Source organism: Pelophylax lessonae (genome assembly GCF_965119305.1).
Source record: "Pelophylax lessonae genome assembly, chromosome: 1".
Lineage (NCBI taxonomy): Eukaryota > Metazoa > Chordata > Amphibia > Anura > Ranidae > Pelophylax > Pelophylax lessonae.
Genome location: NC_138768.1, coordinates 511,022,860 through 511,049,231, shown reverse-complemented (window position 1 = coordinate 511,049,231; position 26,372 = coordinate 511,022,860). Strand labels below are relative to the sequence as shown.

General features: G+C 41.9%; 1 protein-coding gene across 1 annotated transcript in view; it reads left to right on the top strand.

The window, feature by feature from the left end:
* Positions 1-18,971, top strand: part of LOC309560156 (protein mono-ADP-ribosyltransferase PARP14-like) — a gene marked incomplete at its 5' end in the record, with an annotated part of 157,505 nt that extends 138,534 nt beyond the window's left edge. The window contains 4 exons of the mRNA XM_082263721.1: positions 4,706-5,344; positions 13,434-13,567; positions 16,148-16,325; positions 18,602-18,971. Of these exons, the coding sequence (XP_082119847.1) occupies positions 4,706-5,344; positions 13,434-13,567; positions 16,148-16,325; positions 18,602-18,891 (1,241 nt within the window). The 3' untranslated portion in view covers positions 18,892-18,971. The remainder of the gene's footprint in view (positions 1-4,705; positions 5,345-13,433; positions 13,568-16,147; positions 16,326-18,601) is intronic.
* Positions 18,972-26,372: the final 7,401 nt, after the last annotated feature.

The window sequence follows — 26,372 nt, the reverse complement described above, 5'->3', positions numbered from 1 at the left end:
TCCCAATAAGCTTCAGGAAGGTCTTCAAGGGGGTCTGGGACCGGCTGGACGGCTAGACAAGCGGCGGGGGCATTGGGTCCAGGAGGGAAGCAATGATCCAGGCAGTATTTGGATGAGAAGGAGATCTTCTTCTTTACCCAATCAATTTGGGGATTGTGGGCCTGGAGCCAAGGTAGGCCTAGGATTACCGGGAATAAGGGAGAGGACAAGACATCGAAGCGGATGAACTCTTGATGGCCCGGGCTTGTGATAGTAAGAACCGGATAGGTCTCTTTGGTCACGGGTCCAGAACTAGGCAAGGACCCGTCGGCCACAAAGACTTGAAGCCGTTGCTCCTTAACTTGCAGGGGGACTCCTAGTTTCTTAGCTAGAGTGCAGTCCAGGAAACAACTACAAGCTCCGGAGTCAATAATTGCCGTGAGCTGGATCCTCTCTTCGGCTACCTGTAGGGAGACAGGAAGGATAAGGTGAGCAGGGGACGGCTCAGAGACCTGACAGTTCAGAACAGACCGTGAATAGCACTTACTAGGCCTCACAGGACAGTTGCGGAGAAAATGGCCAGAAGCTCCACAGTATAGGCAGAGGTTTGCCTGGCGGCGACGTTGTCGCTCTTCGGGGGTTAGGGAGGAACGAATTAGCCCAATCTGCATGGGTTCACCATCTGCAGAGGCATTGACAGCTGGTCCAGGAAGAGGAGAGGCAGCAAATGGAACCTTAGGCATGACCCAAGTAGCTCGAGCCCCCTGGAGGAGTTCTGAGCGTCTTTCCCGGAGACGCCTGTCCATCTGGATGGCAAGGGAGATTAAATCTTCCAAGGATGCTGGTGTCTCTACTCGAGCAAGCTCATCCTTTAGAGCTTCAGAGAGGCCATGTCGGTACTAATACTTTAATGCTGCCTCATTCCAGTCCGTGTCAGCTGCCCACCTACGGAAATCTACAGTGTAGTCCTCGGCCGGGCGTTTGTTCTGTTGTAGGGCATGTAAGGCAGACTCTGCTGTGACCGTGCGCTGGGGATCTTCATATAATTGGGCCATAGCCTCAAAGAAGGAGCTTACGGAATTTAGGATCGGACTCTTCTGTTCCAGGAGGTTGTGTGCCCAAGTCTGAGGTTCGTCAGCCAATAGGGAAATTATAAATCCTACTTTAATGGATTCAGAAGAGAAGGTCCTGGGCTGGAGAGCCAGATATAACAAACAGGCATTCTTGAAGGCCCTGAACTTCCTTCGCTCCCCACGGAAGCGTTCTGGCGTGGGCACCCGTGGCTCTGGTGGCGGAGCTGAAACTGAATGGGCGGAGCTAGTTTGATCCGGTTGGGACGGAAGCCGGTAGCGAGCTAGTGGCAGGCTGAATAGGGTCCGTCGGGGAGGAGGAGCCGGCTAGGTTAAGTACCCGACCTTCCAGCTGGAAGTAACCATCTTGTAGTCTTTGTACGGCCTGGGTCAGGGCTGAAACCTGTTGGCACAGAGCCTCGAGCGGGGAAGCACCTCTGTCGGCCTCTGACATGGCTGGTTTATGCTGTCAGTTACCTTGGTGGAGGCCGAAGTGCTGAGAGGGCTTCCCTTGCAGCTCGGTGCGGATCACCCCTGGTGGTGAAACAGGAGATGACACGTCCCAAGGAGCACTGGATGCGGATGGATCCCGGATGGATGGATGGATGGTAAATCAGGACCGCTTCCAGGAGATCTGTAGATGCTCAGAGAAAAGAGACAAAGGTTAATGCCAGGCCGAGGGTCATACACAGATAATCAGTCCGAGGAGATGAAGGTACAGAGGGCCGTACAAGAGAGAGAGTCCATGGGATCCAAGCCAAGGTCGGTACACAGGAGATCCAGCAGAGGTGTCTTTTAGAGTAAGGGGTGGTCAGGCAAGCCAAGGTCAAATGAAGGAGAGATGCAGGTAAGTCAAAGGAGCTAGCCGGGTCAAACAGGAACAACAGGCAATCGAACAGGTCACGGGTACAGGAGCTGATGATAAACCAGCACTGAAGCACAGCCAGAGAGTGTCTTATATAGGGCCAGGGCTGGGGAGATGGGCGTGGTGACACACCTGCTCTGCATCCAGCGTTCTATTGTTGCTGAATGCTGATTCCTTTCCTGACACCCACATTTCCATTCCTAATTTAAACCAACAATTTAAAATCTATAGATACCTATCAAATTTTAAAGTGAACAATTCAAAATCTGAGGCCATGAACTTGACCCTCCCACCCAATATGATTACACTTACCAAAGACAACTGCCCATACCGATGGGAAACAACTTCACTGAAATATCTGGGTATAAATCTCACCCCCACTACGGATAAACTGTTTGAAGCAAACTTTCTACTCTTACTCAAGAGACTGGCTGACGTTCTCAGTCGTTGGGACAGGGGTAGGTTTTCATGGTTCGGGAGGGCCGCCATAGTCAAAATGGCGGTCCTGCTTAGGCTATTATACCTTTTTCATGCTCTCCCAATCCATATTCCATCATACTTTTTTCGCAGACTTACTTCCTTACAGAGAAATTTTATCTGGGCCAATAAACACCCTAGGATTAATCTCCTCTATCTCCAAAGAAACAGAGAGGATGGGGGCATGGGGATACCTAATTTTTATAAGTACTATGCTGCCACCCACCTTACCAGGATCATAGACTGGCACTGCCATAGCGAATCCAAGGAATGGGTCAACATAGAAAGAAATTGGTCAAATTACGATACACACTACTTGTTATGGTCAACCCACTGCTCCTATCCGTCTCTGATAAAAGCACATCCTTTAATTCACACCACCCTTTCTATCTTTCAAAAATTGATGCTGAAACACAGACTCTCCTCGTCCCCCAGTCCACTTACCTCCTTATACAACAACCCAGACTTCCCTCCAGGAGTACTAAATAAATCCTTAATCAAAATGGTGAATGGCAAACCAAGACCTCTGACAGCTGCAAAATGTGTTTTAAATTCCAGACTATTAACATTCAGAGAACTGAGAGGTAAATGTTCCGCCACACATCATTTAACATACTGGAATTATGTTCAGATACACGATTTCCTTCGGAACTGTAGGACCACATCTCTCTTTTTAAGAGAACTCACGGAGTTTGAGCGTTGTTGTTCACTCGGTACCCCAATGAGAAAGGTGACCTCGTTGGCTTATAGGTGGTTGAATGCTACGCCTCCAGACTCACCTGATCCCTTTAAGAATATTTGGGAAAGAGACCTGGGGGAAAAATTTTCTGCTGCACAGTGGAGGAGGTCATGTGTCTTTTCATATTAGTGCTCACTCAGCACCAAAATGCAAGAAAATGCTTTTAAAATAAAGACGCAATGGTATAGAACCCCAACCAAATTGAGAAACTGGTATCCCACACTAACTGATAATTGTTGGAGATGCGGCACATCAAGAGGCAGCTTTATTCATGTGTGGTGGACTTGCCACAAGATTAAACCCTTTTGGGAGTCTGTAGCTTACTGGATCAAGCACATTACTGGTCGGGAGCTTAAATTTGATGTACCCACATTTCTACTGCATAGTAACTCTTTTCATATCAGAAATATAAATTCTCGCTGGTAAGACACTTGCTAAACACTGCTAAATGTTTGATACCCATCAAATGGAACTCATCAAATGTACCGTGCCTTAGTGACTGGATCACAAAAATAGATCAAGTCTATGAGATGGAGAGGACTGCAGCCATGAGATATGAGAGAAGTGATAAATTCCATAAGATGTGGTCCAATTGGTCCTTCTTTTCGACAACCCAAGAGTACTGTAATCTGAAACAAAATAGATAAAAAATGCCTTATCCCAAATCTGACTAGACACTCTTCTCCCTATGCCAGGTGAACGATTGCATGGTATGGAAACAGATGGAACCCCCACTTGCCTATTGCCACACAAACTCACAAACCCCCCCTCCCCCTTCATTGTCCCTCCTCTTTCCCATTCTTCCTTCTTTTGCTTTTCTCTTCTCTTTCCTTTCCTTTCCTTTCCTTTCTTTCTCTTTCTCTTTTTTCTACTATGTGTGTATGTACTATCCACTTCCCTCACCTGTGGGGCAACCTGGTCCTGCATGGGGAGGGAGGTTATATATATATACATACATGTACCATAAGATGCCTTTAGGCAATTGATATTTTATAGTATTGAACAACAGTGCCTTTAACATTCACACCTCCTTACTGTTTGAGTTGATATTGTTGATATATCTAACACTAGGTGTGTAAATTTATTTTGGCCGCTATCCAGGGGATAGGATATGTCTTAACATCCAAATCTTTCTGAATATGTTACTCCCTTATCCTCTGTGAACAAAATGCTGTAGTTCATCACATCAATCTATGTATTTTCAATGTTACTTGATTGTTCTACTTTAATTTTTCTGTGACAATGTTTTGATTTCTTGAATAAAGCACCTTTTTGTGAAAAAAAAAAAAAAAGATTTCCATATCCCACAAGAACATGTTCCTGCACAGTGCTGTAATGTCACTGTGCTGAAGTGGCCATAGGCTGGGAGTAAAGTGAGTTTTTTTTTTAGTGCATCTTTTCACTGTTTTTTATTTTTTTATTCTGAAATGCAGTGCTTGGTTGAGGGCAGTCACACCGCATTTAGTGCAGGGCTCATTTTAATTAAGCGAAAGCTGTAAAAAAAAAAAAAAAAAAACTAGAGGGTCAAATCCTGCTGCCATGTATTTATTTTATTTCTCCCCATCTTGTTTCTAGATCTGCTCAGTTCTCGATTAAAACAGCTGCGGTTTCCTGGATGCGATGCTATACAAGATATAACAGTTTTTCCGCATCCTTTTCCTTTACCTCCTGCAGCCTTGTTGGTTATTGTGACAGATAAGCTGGACAATGTTAATGAAATAAAACTGCGTCTTAAAGAAGAATTCGATAAACAATACAAGGAGGAGGAAATTGAGCAAGCGCATCTGAAAACATTTTCCCTGAAAGAGATTCAGGATGTCTTCTCAGTGGTGAATGAAAAACCTGAAGTAAATATGATATTGGACAAACGACAGAACTGCATTTTCCTAAATGGCTGTGAAAAGGATATTCTTGATGTGGCATTGAAGGTACAAAGCAAGCTTACCACCATTATGACTGAAAGGCTTGAAAAAGTAACTACGGTACAAGCTGGGTTCCTGGTCCAGTGGGGCTATTCAGATGAGGAGGATTCCTACCCATTTAGTCTTGAAGTTAGCCAGCTACTAGAAAATAGATACCAGGCTGCAAAGACAGGAGTTGTAACAGTGACACTCGAAAATGGCAAACAAGCAAAGGTCAATCTGAAAACAATGATGGCAACACTTGAGGTGGATAGGCCAGAAGTCAAAGTTATTCGACACGACTTAAAAAAGGGTAAGTTTTTTTCGAACCATGGGTTCATAATTCTACTACATTTGTTTATCATTTTAAAGTTTACTTGCGATTGTAAAGGCTTTTGTCAGTATGTAGAAAATTGTGGTTGATGATAAAAACCTATCAAATACACACCCAGCGCTAGTAGTCCCTACGAAATACTAGATGATAACACAAAGTATTGACATGCAACACAATACTGATGTAAAGCCCCGTACACACGTACCGTCGGCATACAAATGTTCGTCTTTTCTCCCCGGGATGTCAGTGTCTGTTGAAAAGTGCAAAGACAGCACAAGGACAGCACAAGAATTTTGTCTGCAGACTTCAGCTGACTGCAGAAGTGATGTCATGTAATGGTTAACTTTCCCTGTGTTTTTAATTTTCTGAGCATGCCCAGTCTTGCAAATCTGCGGTCTGTCGGCCGAATTCTGTACTGACAGGCGAACAATCGTCCGTTCTGGTGTCCGCAGACAAAAATTTTCATGTTTGCAAGAAAGACTTTTGTCCGCGGATTGTGCACAGACAGCTGTCGGAGGCACCATACTAACACGCGTACAATCGGCAGATCTTTCGTCCGCCGACGTTTGTATGACGACGATCGGTACGTGTGTACGGGCCTTAACTCAAAGTATTAGCATGTAACACTGAACTGGTGCAACACTAAATATAAATAAATCAATAAATATATATATCTCTGATTAGCAGCCGCTGTAAATAAACAGTACTATAAATGAAGTGCAGTTAATACCGTGTCAATACACAAAATCAATCACACTCAGCAGCGCTATACTCTAAGTCATCCGCTCTGAGTGCTCCCCTCTAGATTAAACACTCACCAGACCAACAGAGATCAGAAGCCTCTATGTTATATTGCCTTTCAGTTGTCTCTCCAAATCTCTGGTTAATAGATACAGGATCTGTTTAATCTAGAGGGGAGCACTGGAGGTGTGGTGGTGGACCCACTTCACTTTATCCGGATTGAAGTACCACTATTTATTCGATCTGGGATTATGAACTCCATGTCACTCTGACAGTAGAAGACCTCACTGGGGAGTTATAAAGACTGCTCTATGTATTGGACACTTACATTCATATGATGCTCCTGTGCATTTTGTTTTATATTTGACGTTTTTGATAATCAGAGCAGATGACTTTGAGTATAGCGCTGCTGAGTGTGATTGATTTTGTGTATTGACACGGTATTAACTGCACTAAATTTATAATTTTGTCAGTATGTACTGAACAAAATTATAAATGCAAAACAGGTTTTGACACCTCAAAGATCTAAGAAAACCGTGATTCATCCGTGAAGAGAACACCTCTTCAAAGTGCCAGACACCATTGGATGTGAGCATTTGCCCACTAAAGTTGGTTACGACGAAAAACTGTAGTAAGGTCAAGACCCTGACGAGGCCGATGAGCATGCAGATGAGCTTCCCTGAGATGGTTTCTGACAGTTTGGGCAGAAATTCTTTAGTTATGCAAACCGATTGCTGCAGCAGCTGTCTGGGTGGCTGGTCTCAGACGATCTTGGAGGTGAAGATGCTGGATGTGGAGGTCCTGGGCTGGTGTGGTTACACGTGTTCTGCGGTTGTGAGGCTGGTTGGATGTACTGCCAAATTCTCTGAAATGACTTTGGAGACGGCTTATGGTAGAGAAATGAACATTCAATTCACGGGCAACAGCTCTGGTGGACATTCCTGCAGTCAGCATGCCAATTGCACGCTCCCTAAAAACTTGCGACATCTGTAGCATTGTGCTGTGTGATAAAACTGCACATTTTAGAGTGGCCTTTTATTGTGGCCAGCCTAAGGCACACCTGTGTAATAATCATGCTGTCTAGACAGCATCTTGGTATGCCACACCTGTGAGGAGGATGGATTATCTCGGCAAAGGATAAGTGCTCACTAACACAGATTTAGACAGATTTGTGAACAATATTTGAGAGAAATAGACCTTTTGTGTAAAGTCTTAGATCTTTGAGTTCAGCTCATGAAAAATGGGGCAAAAACAAAAGTGTTGCATTTATAATTTTGTTCAGTGTGTATATATAGGGGTGTGTGCCTTAAGGTGATGCACTCTTTTCACCAATTTAATGGTTTCCTAAAAATAATAGTACATTTTTTTAAATCTTCAAAGTGTAACTAAACCCTCCTATCATTTATAGCCCAGGAAGCTGCCATCTTGGCCTATCATTTGATCCGTAGTTTCTATGGTGCTGCACACGTCTTATGAAACCAGCCATTTGATGGCTTTTCCTGAGCACCTGCAACAGTTATTAAAGGTCAGCCTTGGATTTAACAGTTTTAGGAAAGCTCCACTTTAATCAAACATATCAATTTTGGTGCTTCAGTGTTTTCAATCACATTCTGCCTTTTAGCAAATGTGCAGTGTATGCTACATTCAAAGCATACCCTTTGGTGATAACTGACACAGTTGCCAGTGGCTTATGTCAGCTCCCACCAAATGTCCAAGCCTTCAAACGGCTGGTGTCATAGCTGATCACATGGGCAGCACCATGGCAGCTTCAGATCTAAATATAGGCTAGCATTTGGCTAATAAAAGATAGGTAGATTTAGTTCCTATGTAGGAACATATAGATATGGAATGTCTATGCACCCAGCTGATCTTGAGGAAGAGAGAAATTAGATCATTTTGGCTTATTGCTGGTTTTTCTTCCACAATAAACCAACACCAATGTAGCATTGCAATTATTGCCATTAAAAATGCAAACTAGAAATGGCATATTTTTTAAAGTTTTCTTTTTTTGGTAATAAGGTAATTTACATACAGTACATATGGTCCTCTGATATCTTTGATAAGCTTAATGTCCATAAACAGTGAGTCACTAACTTTTTTTTTACCTTACCTTTTTTTCTACTACCATAAAAGAAGCCAAGGATGAGTCATTCTGGCCCAGGAAACTACCTTAACCAGAACAACCTCTGTCTGGCTGATTTAAGCCTGGTTCACACCTATGCAGGTTGCATTTTGCATATTCCATGTGTGTTTTGTGTTTTTCAATACACATTTTTGATTCATTGAAGTCTATGGAATCAAAAAGCAGAAAAAGTCCCTGGCCCTTTCCATAAAATGCACAGATGTGAACGTGACCTGTAGGAAACCATGTTAAAATGGAGTGTAGTGTGTTTCTGCAAAACTGAAATGCACTAACAAAAAGCATAGATGTGTACCAGGCCTTAAAAAGACCAAAGCAATAAAAACTAAAAAGGCAAGAGTGAAGCTGTTGCCAGTTGCTACTAGTGAAAGTTCACATTTCTTTTTTCAGAGAAGGATCTAAGCTGACTGGTAGCAATGTGAAACAAATCAAGTTTTACTTCTGTTTTCTTTGCTCTAATTTTACAAAGAGTTTACTACTGGCTTTACTTAACCACTTCAGGTTTTACCAGGCCATTTTTTGCAATACGACACTGCATTACTTTAACTGACAATTGCGCGGTTATGCGACGCTGTACCCAAATAAAATGTATGTCCTTTTTTCCCACAAATAGAAATTTCTTCATAAATTCAGGCCAATATGTATTCTGCTACATATTTTTGGGAAAAAAAATCCCAATAAGCGTATATTGATTGGTTTGCACAAAAGTTATAGCATCTACAAATTATGGGATAGATTTAGGGACTTTTTATTTTTTTATTAGTAATGGCAGCGATCAGCAATATTTACCAGGATTGCAGTGGACAAATCTCACACTTTTTGGGGACCAGTGATACCAATACAGTGATCAGTGCTAAAAAAAAAAAAAGCACTGTCGCTGTATAAAGACACTGGCAGGAAAGGGGTTAACATCACGGCAATCAAAGGATTAAATGTGTTCCCTATGAGTGTTTTCTAACTGTGGGGAATGTGCTTTGACTACTGGAAAAAAGATCCGTGTTTCTGCTTTGGCAGAATGGCGGTCTGCCTTGTTTACATAGGCATGAGTATCTGTCTCTACCCCCCCCCCCCCACCCCCTGCTGCTGATATTAAACCAGTCAAATGTCACCGACAGCCCCTCTCAGTTAAGCTCCTATCCTGCATTGTATAATTGCTTGTAAAGAAACCACGCCTCTAAATGCCTTTTTGAGAAGTGTCTTTAGGCCGGTTACGTGACTTCTGGCCAGCTCGGTGGTCATGTGACTCCTGGCTGACGTCAGAGGGGGAGCTCGATTTCTCCTGCTGTAGCCCTGGATTGTGTTATCAGAGTGCCCAGGAGTCACGTGACCATAGAGCTGGCAGCTCGGCTCCTCTTGCTGTAGCCCTGATCTGTGTTATCAGAGTGGCTGGGAGTCACGTGACCGGCCTAAAGACATTTCTCAAAAAGGTATTTAGAGGCATAGTTTCTTACAAGCAGTTTTACAATGCAGGATAGGAGATTAAAAGAGGGGCTGGCCGCAAGGCAATGATTTAGGGTTACAAACCCTTTAACCTCCCTGGCGGTATTCCTGAGTGTGGCTCAGGATTAATATACAGTGCCAAAAGCGGTAACCCCGAGCCACACTCGGGATTACCCCACAATCACACTTACCTTTCACTGCGATCCCTCGCCGTCCTCCCCGCCATCCTCCCCCGCCATCCTCCAGCCACCCTCCCGCTGTCCTCGCTGTGTGATCAGGTCGATGCCATCACCTGTCTTCCGGTTCCCTTCCATGTGTGCACCACGACACAGGGAGGTGGAACTGGTGGGAGATTAAAAAATAAATAAAAACAAATGACATGATACAGTGTAATCTGTTTGGATTACAGCTTTGTATCATGTCATTTTACCACAGCTTTTCACCTAGTGGCTTTTCCAGTGCCCTGTGTGTATTTTTGCAGGTTCTTTGTGCCTGGAAAATTGAGAACGTCCATGGCGTCCAAAAAGCGCTTTTTAAGCTTAAAAGTGCTTTTAGACGAACTAGAAAACAGCGACAATGAATCAGAATTATTTGAAGAACTGAGCGATGGTGATTTGTGGAAAAATTCGTCATTAGATACTGAAAATGATGACAGCGGCGATTCTGCGACTGAGCTCAGTGATAACCTGGTGCTCTATTGACTACGATACGGATCAGGCAGCGCCCCCAAGATTCCCATTGACTGGAGCACTTGGTATGAAAGTTGACGTTGACCATGACAACCCCTTGGCATACCAACAATTATTTCTGACCGATGAGGTTATTGAAAAAATAGTTAGCGAGACAAACCGGTACAAAGAGCAACAATTGGTTACGCATCGGAAGTTTGTGCTCTGTGCTGTGCTGTTTGGGAATAATAGGAAGTTCCTTCTCAGGCTGTCCCTAACTCGCATAGCCAAGGAGGCACCAGTTGGGGTCACCTGCAGCACCTCCTACTGATGTGCGCTCTAGGCCGGTGCCTACCTTGCCTATAGGTAGTGCCGGCCCTGCTCGCACCTTTCAAAAAGATATACTGTAAGCTGGGCAGCTCCCATATTTATGTCTTGTTGCATTCATTTTATGCAGTTGCAGAATAATTTCACACCCTAAAATGTTACACACATATTTAGAGTGTAACATCTTACAATAATAAACCTGCCCGCACCCCCTGATCCCTTTATTGTGACAGCAGATGGGGGATCCTCTCCCCTCACCCGCTGGCACACTTTAAAAACAGTATGGCAGCGCAGGGCTCTGTCTACCTAAGAATGAGAGAAGAGAACTCTGTCTACCTGTCTTTCCTGAGAATGAATGAACTACAAATACCACCTGTCATTGTGGCAAACAGCATGTAGTGCCCAACAAACTGTGAGGGCACTGGTGAGCGCTCATAAAGTTCATGGTTTATTCCTGCAGTTTAGTGACTGTCTGCCCGTATGGGCAGACAACCCACTGAGAGTCTACAGGATCCTGGCATTGCACCCATGATCTGCTGACCACAGGTGTAATGTTTTACAGGTATGGGCAGACAGCCTACTATAAGTCTGCAGGATCCTGAAATTACACCCATGTTTTGCTGTTCATAGGTGTAATGTACAAATAGAATATTTCTAATACAATGTTAATAGTGACTCAGTGTAAAAAGTGACTCAGTGCAAAAAAGTGACAAGTGCTTACACCCTGTATAACGACAGTCCTCAAAAATGATATGCACAAAAATCAAGAAATCAAAACATGTGCTTTCATACAATAATCGTGCCGGTGTTTTCACTTGTGCTCACCCATATGTGCCGCCCTTCATGGTTTCTTGCACCAGGGCCCTGAAGGTTCTAGTTACACCTCTGCTCAGACATATATGATAAATAAAACTTCCATAGAGTAATTCGGTGGTATAGATTTTAATAAAAGACTAGTAGTACACTTACATTTAATCCGTATAAGCCAAGCAGTAAAAAATAAAAAATAAATAAATAATAAGGAAGTCCAGGACGCTGATACTAACTACAAGCTCTGATAGTGAAGTTATAGACCTGGTCAGATTTGAATGATCCAGGCTAGTGCAAATCAAAAGTATCCAGGTATAATGCATGCGTCCCTTAAAAGACCCTGGGTCTACATGTTTCGTTCCACCTACTGGAAATTCATCAGAACATGTGGGAAGTGAGTTATCTCCTGTTTAAATCAGGGTTAAGTCCCACCCCTTTATCCACACATGACCCAATATCTGGGTCTAAAAATAGATCCAGAACAAGCAGCACCACATCCACCAATTTTTCCTAATACACATAGTTGTAATGCTTTACAGGTATGGGCAGACAGCTTACTGAGAGTCTGCAGGATCCTCACATTGCACCCATAATCTGCTGATCACAGGTGTAATGCTTTACAGCACACGTCAAACACAAGGCCCGGGGCCGAATCCGGCCCTCCAGGCACTTTCATGTGGCCTCGCACCTTTTCTGCAGCTGCAGCAACCCCTTCATTGTTGCCCCCACCTTGTCTCAGCAGCAGAGAGAAGGTCAAAACTCCTCCACTTCTCTATGCAGCCAAAGAGAGGCTCATATCTACCCCCCCCCCTTCAATGTCTCAGCAGTCTGCAACAGAGAGGAAGACAGAACTCCTCCTATAGATCCTGCGCCTCTCTGCGCAGCCCGTGCACCCCCTCCTCTCCACTTTCCCTGGTCTTCGCATTCAGTGTTCTCCAGCCCTCCAGCCCTCCTCCAGACTCTGCATATTTTGCTTCCCAGGGAGGGTGAGGGACTCTTGACTTCTGATAGTGGGGGAGGGGGTGCTCTTGACACCTGATGGTGGGGAAGGGGTGCTCTGGACATCTAGTCTTACAGATACAACTGGCCTTTTGAGGGCAACCATAATGCTGATTCAGCCTTCTTTACAGGCTCCAGTGTAAAACACTATACATGCTCTTGTTTTTACCTGCAAATAGATAAGAATTTGTTTATTTATTTTTTACAAAAGGTGAACATATCCTATAACTGCTACCATGGCAGTCTTATTTGTGGTGCTCATGCTGCTGCACTTCAGATTTATATTTAGCATCCCTAATTTGCTGCAATAACTTTCTAATGAGTTTTGAAAGGGCTGAACAAAATGTCATCACATCAGGTTCTATGCCAAGTTCACTCCCCACCCCCAACATTCTAACTAGTTAATAGCATAGCAATTTTAAAGCCCCAACCTAAATGCCCCATTTACTATCCTAAATCTGCATCCACATGATGTTTAGGTCCAAAGACTTCTCACTTACTCCATGCACAGGAGGTAGGTCCTTTTATTGCCTGCATGAAGTGGACACTTCCTATGTTTGGGTCCTCTCAGAAGAGAGTATAAAGGTGACACATTAGTACAAAGGGGACCATCAGGGGCTAGCGGGCACATCTGCAGCACTGAATTATTTGTGTCCCCCCACACACACACATACACACAAATTAAGGGGCTAAGTTTTACCTAGAAATGGGCTTCAAACAGGCCTCTGAAGAGAAGGGACCACAACTAATATTTTAGCACAAAACAATGACACTAATTTGAGGAAAATGTGGTGGGAATATCAGTGGACTTTACTCATTACAGTTACCTAGCAAATGCAATAATAAAACAAGCAAATAGGATATAAAAATTAGGGATTATACGGTAGCATTCATTTCTTGTACTTGAAAGATACACATGTTAATATATCTTTCTTGCTTTCAGAAACAAAGCTGCCCGAGAATTGGGATGACATGAAGGGACAGTTGTTCAGGACAGTGGAACTGGATCAAAACTCTGAGGAATATAACAAGGTTAATGCCTTGTACAGCAAAACTGTCCAAAGACCTATTGTTAAGGTAACAGTGTTAGCCACTCATTGGTTTTTCAACATTGCAACATTGAAAATTTTCACTTATTTTAGTGAATTACTAGTGAACATCGATATGAGAATGACCAGACTAAAAAAAAAAAAGAAAAAGGGGTAACTTTCAGTTAGTAGGTAGGTTAAATATTATGTTTCGAAAAGAGACAAAAGTAAGGGTGACCATCAGTGTTTAGGGTTAGGCCAGCCATAGACTGTTTGAATCGTGGCCGGTTCAGGAGGAACTGGCTGTGATTCGAACTGTGTGTGGGCAGGCTGAATGTACCAAGGTAATCGATCACTTTGGGTACAACCAGCCTGCCGGATTCACTTATGATTATCGCTAGCAATAATCATTGTCTTCCCCCAATGGGGACAGCTTTCCTCACCTGCCCCGCCGGGAGAAGAAAATGGCTCACCAGGTGGCATTCCCCTGTCAGCACTGTTCATGTTGACGGGGGAATTGTACGAATGTTTTTCCTGCAACCCATGGTTGCAGGAAAGAAATTTGCACCATCTATAGCCTGCCCTAGGGAATAGTTGGAGGAATAAGGATGCTTACAGTAGAATTTAAGGTTGTTAGCTGTACATATTGGGTCTGCATCTAAAGAGGTGAGATGTGTGACTCTATTCCGACTCATTAAATTTTGTTTTGTTAATGGATGTGAACAGCAGGAGATCAAACTCTGCAGACTGTTCAAAACAGTAAGCCCCTCAAAAATAGAATGTATTAAACTTTTATATTTATCTGTACATAAAAAAGGGACAATATATACAAAACCACAGTACATTCTCTTTAGCTGCATGAATCATTGTTTTGTTTATCAAACAGAAAATACTTATTTTAATAAATCAATTTGAGTTAAATACCCCTATTTGTATAGTGCTTGGTGTTTCACTAATGCTACTGATTTGATGGTATTTTGATGTTTTTATATTAGGTTTTGTTTTTTTGTTTTTTTCTGTTTTGTCTTCCCATTGTCTTGGCACATTCAAAGTCCCTTCATTTTTTGGTGGGAGAGAGGGGAGTCGCTGTTGTCCCCTCCCTTTGTTGTGTTGGGATTGCATCCTCCTCCTCTCCCTTTCCCCTCCTTCTCCTGTCTTTCTAACCATTTTTTTGAGATGGTGCCACAATGTGGATGTTCCACAGTATAATGCTCTGACCGCACACATACATTTTTAAATCAATTTATATTAAATAAATAGTTTTAGTTGGCTCAGTAGCTTTGTACATTATTGATTGGAAAGTTAATTTATACAGTTTTTTTTTGTAATGTAACCTGATGAATCTCTTACATAATTAGTTTTCTTTACAATCAGTGGAAAGCAGATTATTTCAACCAAAACTACATTTTCAAGGGTTTATTTTCTGAATGGTGTAATTGCAAAAGTAACAATAAATTGATAGCTTTCAATGGCTTACTGAAAGAAATGTGTGCCCTGGTTACCTTCATCAAGTAGGGTGAGTGACTGGATCCCGGTTAGACTGAGGACTCTTAGGCCCCGTACACATGGGCCAAATGTCAGGAGACATTGGGCAGATCAATAAAAACTGGCCGACTTTCGGTCCGTGTGTAAGGCACCTGGTCTGACAGAAGCCAGCCATTTGGCCGACTGCTGCTGGATGAGCATGCTGGCCGGCTCCCGATCAGCGCTCTCAGCCAATGGCGGAGAACGCTGATCAGGGTGTTCTGGCAGGTGGGCCGCTCCCCTGTCAGAACGCAATAGCTTAGCAGGGGTGATCGCTGTACTAACGTTGGATCGTTAGTACAGTGGCTCCAACCAGAGCTGTCAGAAAAACTAGTAGTGTATACCAGGCATTAGGGTTTGACACACAGTGAAAGACTAGCTTTGTGACCTGAGCTAGCTCTTTTCCACTGCTTCCCTACTCTCGTTATACACACTTGGACAGTCCAGGCGCAAGGTGGGGATGAGTGGTGGGGAGTGATGGGTGGCCTCTTTTGTTATTTTCCACAATGTTTTTTTTTTTGTTGTCCCTCCCCTTTCCTTCTTACATCTCTTCTAGCTATTATCTCACCCTGGTTCAGTTTTTTTATTGCTTTCCTCCCTCTGTGTTGAATCTAATGAGGACTTTTGTGCAACATGCATTAGTGTTCCTGTTCCTCACCCTTGGGACACATCCTTTTACTACCAGAGCCTTACTCTTCCCTTGTATGATAGGCAAGGGAGAACCACATTAATAGCTGTAGCCAGCTTAGTTTCTCGAGAAGTTTATTACCTAGTTGGGCCTGAAGATATGCAAGCTGAAATTACTCAGTCTCTGGACCTGGAATGTTTTTTTTTTCCTATTTATGTGCTGGGGGGGTTACCATTATGTTCATCAGCTGTTTTTATATCTCCAGTGTTGTTTACTGATTACCTGTTTTGTTCTTCACATGCCTACATATGATTTGATGTACTACCCTTCAATGTATATCTATTTGCTTATTATATGTTGGATTGCATAAATGTGAAGTTTAAAAAAAAGTTTATGGAGAAAGACAATGCTAAAAAGCCTGCTTCAAAAACTTTCAAGTACATTTTTTTTTTTTTTTTTAAATACATTCTTTGCCAGATTGAGAGGATCCAGAACAAGTATCAACACATAGCTTACACAATGAGGAAAGAATTCATGATCCTGAAGAATGGGCCTGATGGTGTTAATGAGCGTTATCTATTCCATGGCACTGAACCACAGAACTGTCAGTCCATCAGCTACAGTGGTTTTAACAGGAGTTTTGCGGGTCAGCATGGTAAGATTCAAGTTGTACTTGGGAAGAAACATCTTCAAACGAATTCTTATGTTTTACTTATACATGTCATATCATATCAGTTCTAAAACAAGCCATCCATGACCTCTTTTGGTGCCTTTAATGTGAAGTTATTCCTTTACAGACATCCTCTAAAAAGACTCTATAGTCTGGTTTCAGTATTTTTCAAACAGTTTAGAAACATCTCCTGGTTATTTATTTTAGATACAGGTTGCTAAGATTCTAGTGAAACAGAAAGTAATACAGAAAGAGCTAAAAATTTAATGACTATTGTAAATTTTTAAAATTAACTTTTTTTCTCAATGTTTACAGTTACAGAGATGAATAAGGGCTTTTACTGATTGTCTAGAACAGGGGTCTCCAAACTATGGCCCTCCAGTTGTTCAGGAACTAAAATTCCCATCATGCCTAGTCATGTCTGTAAATCTCAGTTTTACAATGGTTCACGGGACCTGTAGATCTGCAACAGATGGAGGGTCGTAGTTTGTAGAACCCTAGTCTGGAATATGCAAATATTTTAGTGTGCAAGATCTGGTCATAGGTTCACTTTAAAATTTTGAATCACTAAGTTAGCCACCTTTCGCTGATATAAAGGTCTAATGGTGTAGTGGCATTTCTTATACAATCATTTAAAATCAAAATAGGTTTGTTTTATACATACATTAAAAACATCATAATGGTTAAAATCAAGTGTATATGCATTCCCCTATCGCACAACGGATGGCCCTGGTGTCCGCACAGTAGACAGAGCAGTAGTGGTATTGAGCAAAATTCCAGCAGCTTTACATGTGTAGCAGGATTTTCAGGCATTGGGCCTGATGTGGGTCTGCCATGGTCACCGGTAACACCTTTAGCCCATTTAAGCTGATTACCCAAGTGTGAGATTTGAGTCAGAGAACAGTCCGGCATCTTTGGTTTGTTTTGTTTATTTTATATGGGGATAGGAGAAGGGAATGAGTGGGATACTCCTCTGCCTCAACTAGGTACAAATGGGATACTTTGTAGAAAAATGCCTTTAAGCGCTGTCTCGACACCGGCTGGATGCCGACCAACGCTTGCTGGCGCTTGAAAAACACTGACTTACTGTATTATACTTGAACTTGACTTCTGACACTCTGGTTAGCTCAAAAGTCCTGGACTATACTGAGAACTGACCTTCTGCAACTCTCAACACTGTACACTGCATGCTGTACACTTTAACTCTTCAGGGCCAAAACACTTGTACCCTCTCTACACTTCAGGGTCCTCTCACTAGGCACCCCCTCTAAACTTCAGGGTCCTCTCACTAGGCACCCCCTCTGTACTTCAGGGCCCACACACTGGCACCCCCTTTATACTTTATGGTCAACACTGGCACCCCACTTGCTCCTGCACCAGCTTGCTAGCTCCTGGATCCTTTTGACCTTCACCGGAGTGGTCCCCTATCGCTAGTCAGACCCCGAGGGCAGTTTGCAGTACTCATGAACTGGGAATGCTTCCCTGAAACTCGACCCCTCTCAGCTCCGCTGGTCCTCGACACACAGGATCCTCTCTGCAGCTCAGCTCAGCTCAGCCCTCTGTCCCCTCAGGCAAGCTGCCTGGGACACCCTATTCCTCTGACAGGAGGAGAGACAACCGTACTCTCCCTCCTGGGACTCTGCTTCCCGCCAAAGACGCTGCATCATGTGCTCCCCTCAAACTTATACCCACTCCCAGAATGCTGTCCGGCAGAATTTGCCTTTCTGGGGTAGATACAAGCCTGGGTGTGCCATTGGCTGGATTTCCTCCACTGCCCAATCAGAGCCCTCTCATTGAGCACAGTGGGGAGACTCCCCAGTCTCAACAGCCACACCTGGGAACCATGACAACCTGACTGAAAACCACGGCCCTGCTGTTAAGTAGACAAGGCCCACTATACTTTACCTAGCACCTACCATGTAGAGTGCTACACATGTTTTTCTACCTGTACTTATCCTTATATATGTAATTTGACCATGGATGTGACACCACAAAGAAAGCACAAATACGATTTTTGCCTTGACATCTTGCGGCAAATGACCACAGAGCTTAGTCCCACTACTCATTCCTGCCAAGAACTACTCTGTGGAATTTTTCCTATCATGTTTTTTTCATAGCCTATATTCAAACCTTTTGATCATGTTTTTTTTTTGTGATATTACTAATGCTTCTTGGAAGTTTCTCTTTTATATATACACATATACTATATAGAGATTAGGCAGATGGATTTCTAATCTAAATAATCCTGTTTTCTTTTGCAGCTGCTTGCTATGGAAATGGAGTATATTTTGCTGTGGATGCTAGTTATTCAGCTCAACTGCAATACTCTCCCCCAGATCCAAACAATGGAGAGAGATTTATGTATCTAGCAAAAGTGCTAGTTGGTAATCATACAGTAGGGAAAAGGGGTATGAAGACCGCACCCCCCCGTCAAGCTGATAATACTTTTGATGTCTACGACAGCTTAACAGATAACCAAAACAAACCAGCCATGTTTGTTGTGTTTCATGATGACCAAGCATATCCGGAGTACCTCATTACTTTTAAATAAACATATATAAAAATAAACCTTTAATACAAAAAGGTAGGTTCTTGCCAATTTAAGGTACTCCTGAAAGGACGCCATCTCATCTGAACGTCTAGATTCTTTAGGACAGTGTGATCTTTGGTTTCTCTAAAGGTAGACATTTTACGGTGGTATACTTTCATACTTTTCACCTTTTTTTAAACCTTAGACCCCTTTTTTCAACAATCCTTCCTTAGGCTTCGTGGTGGGGACCACTGTCCAAGGAATCTGACATGATATCTCAGCTGTATTTTTAAATTATTAAGATCTGATACAACAAAATGTGTCACAAAATAATATCTTTGCAATCTTTAAGGAAAATTAACTCTGGTTTACTCTTAGCTTTAAAGTCCTCTAAAGAGAAGAGTTAATGTTCAAACAATAAATGACAAGAGTATATGATACAAATATTTAAAATCATGGCTATTTTTCATGTCATTACATATTTGTTAATAAGTAAAAGGAAGTACAGTATATTTAAAGCCAAAACATAGCTTTGCACAGTGTAGGGAAGGGATATTATCCCTATTGGATTTTTTACCCTCTTAGTCCTATTAGGGACATTTCCTTTACTTCTTCTCTCCTAGACACAATGAAGTAAGGAATGAAAACTCAAAATTTTGGATTTCCCACGAGCAATACTGGAGGGAGCATTAAAGCAAGGATTATCTGAGGTTCCTGGTATAAATAAGCATCTTTCGCTGTTGGTGTTAAAGAAAATAAGTAAAAGCCTCTTCTCTACACTGTCAACTTCAAAAAAAGGACACAGACATGTTCAAAACATGCATGTATTTAAGATCTAAAGCTAGGTTCACACCTATGCATGTTGCAATTGATGCGTTTTTGATGAGTTTTGTGTTTTTTGGGAAGTTTGTTGTCATGCAGGTGAAAAAACGCAAAATGCAGAGGAAATGCATAAAAAAGAAAAAAACATAAAAATTGCAACACTTGCGTTTTTGATGCGGTTCCATGGAAACAAAAACGCAAACTGCTACAAATAAAAAAAGTCCCTAACCCTTTCCAAAAAAGCACAGCGGCTGAAAATGCACCGATATGAATAGGAAGTCATGTTAAATAGACTGTAATGTGTTTCTGCAAACTGAAAAACAAAATATAAAAAGTTTTAAAGATATATTCACACCAGGTGTGCTGGGACTGTGTTGGGCAGCTATTCCAGCACAGTCCCACCGCATAACAAGGCAAAATGCCTTGTCTCTGGTATGTGCCTTGTGTTCCAGTGGTGCATGCCGAATGGTAATTAACAGAAATGATCTAGGTAGTATTGTTGCCCAACGCTTTTGCATAAAATTGATCCATCTATTGCTGATACTTGCTGGCTTACAGGAGCCAGGCACAACGACCCACCTTTGGGGTACCTGTTCAAAAATTCTCCCATTCTGGGATAGGATAAAATTTTACACTTGTTTTACAAACTGGTTGGAGATAAAACTCCAAATGAACCTCAGATATCGGTATTATGTATGTTGCGAGGCTCCCATAGGCAAATTTAAAGAAACTTAGTTGGGCACTTTATCACAGCAGCCCGTTCTGTGATAGCCAAGCGTTGACCACAGGCAAGGCTCAATCGATGGCTGAATGGGCTTGCGAAATGGGCAAGATTGATTACGTGGAATGTATGATCACATGGAATGAGGACAAATCTGACTCATACAAACTTATGTGGACAGTATGGTCTCATTTCAGATATTTCTCTGACTTTGGCTCATTTTACTAACTTGGACACCCCTACTTAAACTTGAAGTTGCTGTTCAGTATCCCAAATGATGCATACCTTTTCTTTTACATCTGCTGCTTCTTCAATATAGTCCACTGGCTTCTAATGTCCTGAAGGTTTTGATACTATATTTCTATCTGTGTTTTCTTTTACATTGTATTTTGGTCATCACATCTAGGTTGAACGAGTTTGGATGCATTTGTTCAGACACTATTTGTATTTGTACTGCAAGTATGTATTGTCTGCAAAAAAGTGATTAAACAATAATAAAAGGAAGAACAGTATAATTTACCACCATTAATGCACTGATTCTGCACAGCACATTGTAACGCAGCAGCTGAGGCGAATGGACCCTTACCAGAACGCAATTTATTCATAAAAGGGTCCAAGCTGCAACCTCCCCGCAACAACGTGCAAAGCATGCATGTGAAAAGGGGGGGGGGGTTAGTATCCAGCCAAGATCTACTGCTATGAGCTACAATAGTGTCTGTGTCCTCCATTTTGACACCTGCACATACACACAGAAAGCCCATTCACAGTGCTGTGTGTGTGCACATCACGGGGGTAGAGTATGTGCAGGCTGCAAGGGCAGTCATAAGGAGGATGGATTATGGGTGGCATAGCAGATTCATCAGCCTGTTCAGCACACTATGCTATGGACTGTCAATCCTGTGTCTCATAATATCTCGCTCACATGATTGAGTGAATGAGATACTGAGTGAAGGAATGGTAAAGCACAGTGACATTGCACCCATCCCCAGCTCCCAGCCACAAACTCCCAGGCAGAAGGCTGAGACTGCCAGACCAGTAATGATGAAACATAAACAAGTGCAGCACTAATATATAAAGGACATATCATAAATGACATAAATGACAAAATAATATTAGACATGACTATATGAATGTGCCCATAAAACAAAAACAAATGTTCAATCCTATATAATAGTCAGTGATCCACAGAGAAAAATAAACTATGATGTGTGGGTAATAAAAATGCAGTGTAAACAAAGATTTCAGACAAATTGGTGAATCCACCACCAGTGACTGTTGCAATCAGTGACAGTGCTCCTCCACGAACATATGTACTGTATGTGCTCACCAGATATCCTGAGAAAATGGACCTTATTTACAATCCCATCAGGAACTGGAAAACCCCTCTGTGGTGCAGGGACGTCCTCTCAACCATAGAATGGTAGACTTGCTAAATAAATGCTCATCAAATGGAGCCAATGAAGAAAAAGCTGTTTGTACCACTAGGTCATTGCAAGATTGATTCCTGGGAGGATCTGGTTCAATACCAGACCAGTAATGATGACAAGGAGAATAAATAAGGTACAGTGCATTGAGAAAGTATTCGGCCCCCTTGAACTTTGACCTTTTGCCACATTTCAGGCTTCAAACATAAAGATATAAAACTGTAATTTTTTTTTGAAGAATCAACAACAAGTGGGACACAATCATGAAGTGGAACGAAATTTATTGGATATTTCAAACTTTGTTAACAAATAGAAAACTGAAAAATTGGGCGTGCAAAATTATTCAGCCCCTTTACTTTCAGTGCAGCAAACTCTCTCCAGAAGTTCAGTGAGGATTAGGGATGATCGAACGGTTCGGGTCGACCATTGGTTCGACCCGAACATTGGCTGTTCGAAATTGGGCCGAATTTCGAACTTTTTGCTGAAAAAGTTCGGAATTCGACAACCAGAACCGACCAAAATGTAATGGGACAGGAAATGGGCTTTAAAAGCCCGTGATTGGACCAGAACCATCAGTAAAAGCCAATTGAGGGGGCAGGAGAATGCTAGGAATGTGATTGGAGTGATTAGGGGGTCCAGAGGCCAATCATTAGTGAATACGCCCCCCAGTTTATAAGATAGCCCCACCAAATTCCTAGCATTGTAATAGAGGGCTGTGGAAGAGAGTGGAAGCAGTTCTGTTACTTCTGCTTCAAAGTGTCATTTAGCAATTTTTAGTGTGAGAAAAGGGATATCTAGTGTAGTTAGAGTACTTTAGTTAGCTTTAATAATCTAGTTTCTGTAGGTAAAGTGTTAAGTGCCAGGGTGACCGTAGTGTAGTTTAGGGTTAACTGACTCTGACTGCTATGGCAGGGTGACCAAACCCTTCCATGTCAGGGTGACCACTATAGAGAAAAGATCGTTTCTCTTAGGTCACTTATAGAACAGCTATATGGCTTCTCGCCGGTCAGCCTGCTTTTTGCTGCAGGCGTTTATAGGGCTTTTTTGAGGACATGTTTGGAGTCAGGCATGACATCTGAACTTCTGTATAGGGGTATATATACACACACACGTATGTATATATACACCTAAACATACATAGGTGTGAAAGTAGCAGAACACTATGCTTGCGCTAATGAAATAATTAACAGGCATAGGGCTCCGCTCCTATAACACCTATATATGTGTATGTGTATATATACATATAAGTGTGTGTGTATATATACCCCTATACAGAAGTTCAGATGTTTTGCATGCCTCCAAAGACCCCAAAAAATGCCCAAAAAACCAGCTGCGCCAAAAAAAAAAAAAAAAAAACGCCCAGGTGTGTTATTGCAGGGGTTTTTTTTGGGCATTTTTTTGGGGTCTTTGGAGGCAGGCAAAACATCTGAAATTCTGGATAGGGGTATATATACACACACACTTATATGTATTTTACACATATATAGGTGTGATAGGAGCGGGGACTTAATTATTTCATTAGCGCAAGCATAGTGTTCTGCTATTTTTACACCTATATGTGTGTAGGTATATATATATACATACATGTGTGTGTATATATACCCCTATACAGAAGTTCAGATGTCATGCCTGACTCCAAAGACCCCCAAAAAATGCCCAAAAAAAAACGCCTGCAATAACACACCTTTTTTTTTGGCGCAGGCGTTTTTTTGGTCATTTTTTGGGGGTCTTTGGAGGCAGGCAAAACATCTGAACTTCTGTGTAGGGGTATATATACACACACACTTATATGTATATATATATACACATATATAGGTGTGAAAGTAGCAGAACACTATACTTGCGCTAATGAAATAATTAACACCAATATGTCTCCGCTCCTATCACACCTATATATGTGTATGTGTAAAATACATATAAGTGTGTTTTCCCAAGCTTTAAACATCCCAAGGAGCACTATGCAAGCAATAATATTGAAATGGAAGGAGTATCAGACCACTGCAAATCTACGAAGACCTGGCCGTTCCTCTAAACGTTCAGCTCATACAAGGAGAAGACTGATCAGAGATGCAGCCAAGAGGCCCATGATCACTCTGGATGAACTGCAGAGATCTACAGCTGAGGTGGGAGACTCTGTCCATAGGACAACAATCAGTCGTATACTGCACAAATCTGGCCTTTATGGAAGAGTGGCAAGAAGAAAGCCATTTCTTAAAGATATCCATAAAAAGTGTTGTTTAAAGTTTGCCACAAGCCACCTGGGAGACACACCAAACATGTGGAAGAAGGTGCTCTGGCCAGATGAAACCAAAATCAAACTTTTTGGCAACAATGCAAAACCTTATGTTTGGCGTAAAAGCAACACAGCTCATCACCCTGAACACACCATCCCCACTGTCAAACATGGTGGTGGCAGCATCATGGTTTGGGCCTGTTTTTCTTCAGCAGGGACAGTGAAGATGGTTAAAATTGATGGGAAGATGGATGGAGCCAAATACAGGACCATTCTGGAAGAAAACCTGATGGAGTCTGCAAAAGACCTGAGACTGGGACAAAGATTTGTCTTCCAACAAGACAATGATCCAAAACAAAGCAAAATCTACAATGGAATGGTTCACAAATAAACATATCCAGGTGTTAGAATGGCCAAGTCAAAGTCCAGACCTGAATCCAATCGAAAATCTGTTGAAAGAACTGAAAACTGCTGTTCACAAACGCCCTCCATCCAACTTCACTGAGTTCGAGCTGTTTTGCAAGGAGGAATGGGCAAAAATTTCAGTCTCTCGATGTGCAAAACTGATAGAGACATACCCCAAGTGACTTACAGCAAAGTATTAACTTAAGGGGGCTGAATAATTTTGCACGCCCAATTTTTCAGTTTTTATTTGTTAAAAAAGTTTGAAATATCCAATAAATTTCGTTCCACTTCATGATTGTGTCCCACTTGTTGTTAATTCTTCACAAAAAATTACAGTTTTATATCTTTATGTTTGAAGCCTGAAATGTGGCAAAAGGTCGAAAAGTTCAAGGGAGCCAAATACTTTCGCAATGCACTGTAGTAGATGTGGGCTGCCCTGTTGCTGACTAAATATGCAGAGTTACAGTTACTGTGTGTACAGTGCAGTGTACCATGTCACCCCAGCAACATCCCCCTAGATCCAACCTGATGGGACCCCCATGTGCAGCAGTGTCCTTGTGATAAAACGATCCTGCAGAAAATGCATACATGCAACACACAGGAGCATATTACTTCAAACAGCACTGGCACATAAAAGTGAGCAGTAAAATTAAAGTATGAGATGTGAAATAAAGGAAATAAAATGACATATGGTAAGGATTGTACGATCTCTGAGAAGAAATAGAAGAAAACATTGATAAGTCGGATTCAGATCTATGTATTTCAGCTTCCTTCTCCTTATTTTGAAGAGACGGTTTACCCCTTCTAGGCCCTGATCCCCACTTCTATGCATATCCACCTGAAAAGGCTAGTTTGTCCTAGAATTTTTGATCAATATAAGATTCTTCCTATATCTTTCTAAGTGTTGCATTAGGTCCTGTTCTTTTTTGGGAAATTCTGGGTTTTGGGAAATAGAGTTGTTTTTGGATCATAGTTTATCAACCTCTTTGTCCACATTGACTAAATCCTGTTTATTTTGGTCTCTCAACATCTCCATCATTTTAGCAGAGCATTGAGTGAGATTTTTTTCATGATAAGTTTGTGATATTACTATACGCAGCAGGAGCATAGGTTATGGGATCTAAATGCTTATTTGCAGACATTTGCGGGGGCTTAAAGCGGCATTAAACCCAAATATTTATATGTAGCAGTTTACAGTCCTTAAAAACTTAGTGGCTGCTTTGGTTTTCTTTTTTAATCTTTTATTTCCTTCATTTTCACCTGGTGATCTGGACAGTAACATTTGCAGTCTTCGGATTGAGGATCACTGGAGAAAACCCTTAGACAGCAGCCTAGCCAATTTGGAAAGAGGGTAGTGTTAGATGTACTAGTAGATTTAGATAAACTCAAGTAACAAATTAAAGACGAGCGGTGACATTTTCGAGCACTTACAGCAACAGTTTTCTTTGCTCCTTTTAGGATAAAGGTTTTACATAAATAAAAGCTGACCATAATAAGCACCCCTGTCATTGTTAAATGGGTTGTCCCAACCCTTGGCATCTGTGCCACTTTTGCTGGACAGCTTGGTCTGTTAAAGGAAGTTTACTGGCTGGATCACCAGGTGAATGGAATAATAGAAAAAAAAAATTAACTTATGCAGCCACCACATTTAAGATTTGGTAAGCTGCAATATAGAATACATTTTTGTTTTGGTTTTGGGGTTTAATACTGCTTTTACTTTAGGTTCAACACTACATGGAGATGTTATTCTTGAAGCTAAAATGCTGAAGGGGTTCTATGATCTGACTTCAATAAACAGTACAAAGATCAATGTGTAAATTACAAAGTACAAATCACAAAAACCAATCAGAATTTACTTTACTAAAATAAGACCAGTCCAATACGGATTCTAATTGTT